Source organism: Cricetulus griseus, assembly GCF_003668045.3.
Source record: "Cricetulus griseus strain 17A/GY chromosome 1 unlocalized genomic scaffold, alternate assembly CriGri-PICRH-1.0 chr1_1, whole genome shotgun sequence".
Lineage (NCBI taxonomy): Eukaryota > Metazoa > Chordata > Mammalia > Rodentia > Cricetidae > Cricetulus > Cricetulus griseus.
In genome coordinates, this window is record NW_023276807.1 from 172,181,429 (window position 1) to 172,187,428 (window position 6,000).

Below are 6,000 nucleotides of genomic sequence, written 5' to 3' on the forward strand. Positions count from 1 at the left end.
TGCTTGATGAATTTATTGCCTCTAGTTTATCTTCAGCATCTGAGATTTTGTCTTCCATCTCTTGAATTCTGTTGGTTATGCTTGCATCTGTGGTTCCTGATTGTTTACTCAGCTTTTCCACTTCCAACATACCCTCAGTTTGTATTTTCTTTGTTGTCTCTATTTCCTTTTTCAGGTCCTAAACTGTTTCCTTCTGCAGTCTAATTTTATTTTCTTGGCTGTCTTGGCTTTCCTTGATTTCTTGCATCTTTTGGCTTGTCTTTCCTTGCATTTCTCTGAAGGATTCTCTGATTTCCTCTCTTAGGGTCTCTATCATCTGCATGAACTTGTTTTTAAGGTTGCTCTCTTCTGCTTCAACTGTGTTGGGATGTTCATGTCTTGCTGGTATAGAGTCCCTAGACTCTGGTGGTATCATATCGGTTTTCCTCTTGTTGGATGTGTTCTTATATTGTCATCTTCCCATCTCTTCTTCCAGTGGGTACAAGTGGTGTCACCACCTGTCCTGGTGTGTATGGGTCTGGGGTTCTCTTCAGGTGGGTGCAATTGGCTCCAATACTCTGATGGGTCTCAAGGTGGGTGCAGACAGGTCTGAGGCACTCGCTTTCCAGATGGGCGAGAGCAGGACTGGCACAGAGATGTCAGCAGACTCTGGGTTGCTTCGTCCTCAGGGGCCCAGTGGACCTGCCTGCAGACCCCAGGGCAGGATTTACAGAGTCAAGATAAATTATTTCTGTTGCTTTTATTACTTAATTTTTACTTCAGTACAAATAAGTTTTATTTCAGCTTAGTACTTCAGAAATTATTTGAGTACTGTGAATTAGGAGATACAGGAACATCTAAAGGATTTATTGTTTTACATAGATATGTCTTTGGAAATTCTGTCATGAAATGACATGCCATGATCTAATAATAATAGAAGTTGACAATATATCCCTCTATATCACTGGACATATTGAAGTCCTCTATACTAAGGAACCTAAAGTGCTTTTTGCTAAGAAGAGATTCTAGAGTCCATGATCCAAGAATTCTAACCCCATGCTGTCTTGCAAGAACAAACAGAAATGAATCCTTAAAGAACCTTCTCTATGTTACAACATTGTATGCTAGGACAGGATGGAGCTAACACTCACAGGAAGTTGTCTTCAATGGCCTGCTAATTTGATGTCCCAAACTTATTTATAGACATGTAGTAATCCCAATAGCAAAAAAAGGAATGATTTTTATCCAAAACATGGTCATATGTTCATATCACAAGAATTTTTATTTAGTCACAAATAACATTTGTATAAAGTATTAACATGTAATTATCTTATCAGGAGAGAAAAACATAATTAATGAACTTAATTTAAAGAAATAATGAAATACACTTGTTGCAAGATAATAGAGTGGATATAGTATAGTAACCAATGTCATAAAAAATTTTATTTGGAGTGATAAGATTGCAAGTACTATGAAGAAGTTGGTTCAAAATATAAAGAAAGAACAAAAAGACATACTATTATCGATGCTTACATTTAATTCTGCCTTACAACTTAGTTTGTAACATTAACATCATAACATTCCATCAAAATGATTAAATTCAAGTTCAAACTTTGATTTGTGTAATGTCTTACTGCTGATGCTCAAGACAGGAGTCAAGAGGTTTATGAGGTAAACATTATTTCCTTTAATCCATATTGCTTTGGACATGGCTAACAGCGAGTGCTTTACAACATTCACACACACACACACACACACACACACACACACACACACACAAAGATAATTAGTTTACTCACCAACTTTCTTCCTCTACAGCCCACAGAGCTGCCATACACTATGGAAATGGAGACTATTTACCAGAACTCCACTGACTTCATCCTCCTAGGCCTCATCACCCACCCAGCATTTCCTGGGCTGATCTTCGCTGTGGTCTTTTCCATCTTTGTAGTGGCTGTAACAGCCAACTTGATCATGATCATGCTCATTCGTGTGGACTCTAGTCTTCACACACCCATGTACTTTTTGCTCAGCCAGTTGTCCATCATGGATACTGTCTACATCTGTATCACTGTTCCAAAGATGCTCCAAGATCTCCTGTCCACAGAAAAAACCATTTCCTTTCTGGGATGTGCACTGCAAATATTTCTCTACCTGACACTGATTGGGGGAGAGTTTTTCCTGTTGGGCCTCATGGCTTATGATAGGTTTGTGGCTGTGTGCAACCCTCTACGGTACCCCATAATCATGAGTCAGAGGGTATGTTTGCTTATGGTGCTGGTTTCTTGGGCTGGTGGGTCTTTGGATGGATTCATGCTGACACCTGTCACTATGAGCTTTCCCTACTGTGGATCTCGAGAGATCAACCACTTTTTCTGTGAGATCCCAGCTGTGCTGAAGCTATCCTGCACAGACACATCGCTCTATGAAACCTTGATGTATGCATGCTGTGTGCTGATGCTGCTCATCCCAATATCCTTCATCTCAGTCTCCTATACACGCATCCTCATCACTGTCTACCATATGAGCTCTGCTGAGGGCCGGCGTAAAGCCTTCACCACATGTTCCTCCCACATTATAGTAGTGAGCATTTTTTATGGGGCAGCCTTCTATACCAATGTCCTGCCCCATTCCTACCACACACCTGAGAAAGATAAGGTTGTGTCAGCCTTCTACACCATTCTCACTCCCATGTTGAACCCACTCATTTACAGCTTGAGGAATAGAGATGTGGCTGCAGCTCTAAGGAAAGTCCTAAGGAAACACACTTTCTCTCAGAGATTGCAAGTGGGACACGTGCCTGGGAAATCCTAGTAGGATGGAGCCAATACTTCTGTGTGGATGCTGTACTCTTTCTATAAAATACATTCTTTGTTCTTCTCAGCATCATTTTAATAATGTAAAAATTATCACCCCACGAAATCACTCTGCTATACTCATCACTTAGAATGAGATATGAAATTAAAGGCAGAGTTCTCACCATTACTAACATTCTTGTCTGGATTAAGGAGCAAACTGTGTCAGTATTTTTAGCCAAACTTCACCATGAATCTTACCAGGCAAGATGAATATCCCTCTGAAGTACCCTGTACTGGCATCCTTATGTGCAGCATTTGTCCATATGTTCTTTGTGTTGGTATTATTACATCTTTGGGGGGGTGAAGCCTACAACTCTACCCATTCTCATTTATATTCTACAGCTGAAAAGCCTTTGACAGCCTTTGAATGCAAAAATGCAAGGAGTACTTTCCAAGTCCTTGAGGTTTAATGTTAATATAACATCAAGCATTAAATATAGATTGAAGATTTTCTAATGATGACAATATAATTTTATTTTAAGAGTCAGAAAAACAAAGTCTGATTTGAGATTTGCTGCATACATAACATCTCAACGATATGTTTTCCCAAACAAAAGCTGCATAATGGCCATACTGGTTGACATGTCAGTGTGGATGTGGCAAGATCCTATTCCTAGACGAAGAGATACAGGCAATGAATGGCTACTGAGGGAGGAAGAATTAGTTATCTCCAAGGAAAAGCCTCAAATATATTATACAATCCCATGTGGTCATTCCTAAATACATGTACATACAAGGGACTTTAAATTGAATCAGCAGATTATACATTTACATACACACACACACACACACACACACACACACACACACCAAATAAACAAACAAAGACCTACAAATGCATTAAAGAGCTAATTGTGAAACCTGAAACATTGGAAGTGCTAGAAGAAAACATTGACAGTACCCTACAAAATATAGATTTAGGAAAAGACTTTCTATTTGTTCAGGAATTAAGGACATCACTTGGCTAGTGAGACCTCATTGTGATGTCTATTCTTGATTGTCCACTTTACTGCATCTGGCTGTGCACACCTATGAAGGACTTTTTTCTTAATTAAAATTATTTTAAAGGTAGGCTAGGGGCTGTTTTTGGGCCGGATTCTGCTGCCCTGCTCGGGATACCTGAGGCCAAGGGACTGCTCAAGGGATCCCTTTTCTGCTGGATCCAACACACCCAGAGAATGCCAAGGTCCCAGTACCAGTCCCACCTGAATCCACTGACCAAGTAGGCCAGGGTTTGTTTCCAGTCTGGGTTCTGCTGCCCTGCTCAGGGACACCTGAGTTCAGGGGACTGCTCACAAAATCTGAACTTGGCTGTATTCAACACACCCAGAGACTGTGAAGGCCCCAGTACCAGTCTTGCCTCCATCCATGAGAAGAGGACAGACATCAGAGTATTGAAACTGTTTGCATCTACCAGAAGGGAACCTTGGTCCCATACCCACCAGGAGAGGAAAAGACTCCTGCTACACCCACCAGAAGAAAGGATGTGCAGAAGACAATATAAAAGCACATTCAACAACATAAAAACCAATATGATACCACCTGAGACTAGGGACCATACACCAGCAAAACCTGAACATCACAATGAAGATGAAGCAGAAGAGAATGACATTAAAAACATCTTCATGAAAATGAAAGAGAGCCTCAAAGAAGATATGAGAAAATTCATAAAAAGAAATGGAAGAAAAACAAACCAAAAATATAAGATATCAACAAATCTTTCAAGAAAACAGTTCAAGCCCTAAAAACTGAAATAGAGACAGTAAAGAATGCACAATCTGAGGGAATGCTGGAAATAGAAAAGCTGGGTAAACGATCAGGAGCTACAGATGCATAACCAACAGAATACAAGAGATGGAAGAGAGAATCTCAGGAGTTGAAGACACACAAGGAGAAATAGACTCATCAACCAAAGAAAATCTTAAGTCCAATAAATCCATCACACAAAATATCCGGGAAATATGGGATACCATGAAAAGACCAAACCTCAGAATAATAGGTATAGAAGAAAGTGAAGAAATGCACAGAAAACATATTCAACAAAATCATAGAAGAAAACATTCCCAACCTAAAGAAAGACATGCCAATGAAAGTAAAAGATGCCTACAGAATACCTAAAAGACTGGACCAAAAAAGGTCTCCTTGCCCATAAGAATCAAAACCCCAAATATACAGAACAAAGAGAAAATATTAAGAACAGCAAAGGAAAAATGTCAAGTAACATATAAAGGCAAACCTATCAGAATTACACCTTACTTTTCCATTGAAACTCTGAAAGCCAGTAGGTTCTGGATAGATATTCTACCTACACTAAGAGACCACAGATGCCAGCTCAGACTACTATCCCCAGCAAAGATTTCAATCAATATAGATGGAGAAAACAAGATATTCCACAACAAAACCAGATTTAAACACTACATATGCACCAATCCATTCTTATAGAAAATTCTAGAAGGAAATCTGCAAAGGAAGTTAGCTACAACCAGAAAAATATAGGCATAGATGTAATCCCACTTTACCAACAGCCGAAAGAAAAAAGAAGTGGAAACCCACAGAACACAACCAAATCCAAAACAAACAAGAATGAACAATCTATGGTTACTAATATCCCTCAATGTTAATGGTCTTAAATCACCTATAAAAAGAAACAGGTTAAGAGAATGGATAAGAAGACAGAATCCACCCTTCTGCTGCATACAAGAAACACAACTCAACTTCAAAGACAAACGTTATCTAAGAATTAAAGGTAGGGAAAAGATTTTCCAATCAAATGGATCCAAAAACTATCAAGGGTGGCAATCCTAATATCCAACAAATTAGACTTTAATCTAAAATCAATCAAAAGAGATGAAGGAGGTTGCCTCCAACCCATCAAAGGTGAAATTCATCAGGATGAAGTCTCAATTCTGAACATTTTAGCCCCCAATACAAAGGCATCCACATTCATAAAGGAAACATTGCTAAAACTCATATCACACATATAACCACACACACTTATACTGGGAGACTTAAACACTCCACTCTAACCACTAGACAGGAACACTAGACAGAAACTCAACACAGAATCAAAAGAAGTAATAGAAGGTATGGCCCAATTGGGTTTAACAGACAACTATAGAACATTCCATCCAAATACAAAAGAATATACCTTCTTCTCAGTACC

At 39.1% G+C, this 6,000-nt stretch overlaps 1 protein-coding gene across 1 annotated transcript; it reads left to right on the forward strand.

The window, feature by feature from the left end:
- Positions 1 to 1,818: 1,818 nt before the first annotated feature.
- Positions 1,819 to 2,793, forward strand: LOC100753931 (olfactory receptor 2T2). The gene has a single exon (XM_035453066.1). The coding sequence runs from the start codon at positions 1,819 to 1,821 to the stop codon at positions 2,791 to 2,793; it is 975 nt and encodes a 324-aa protein (XP_035308957.1).
- The last annotated feature ends 3,207 nt before the right edge of the window (positions 2,794 to 6,000 follow it).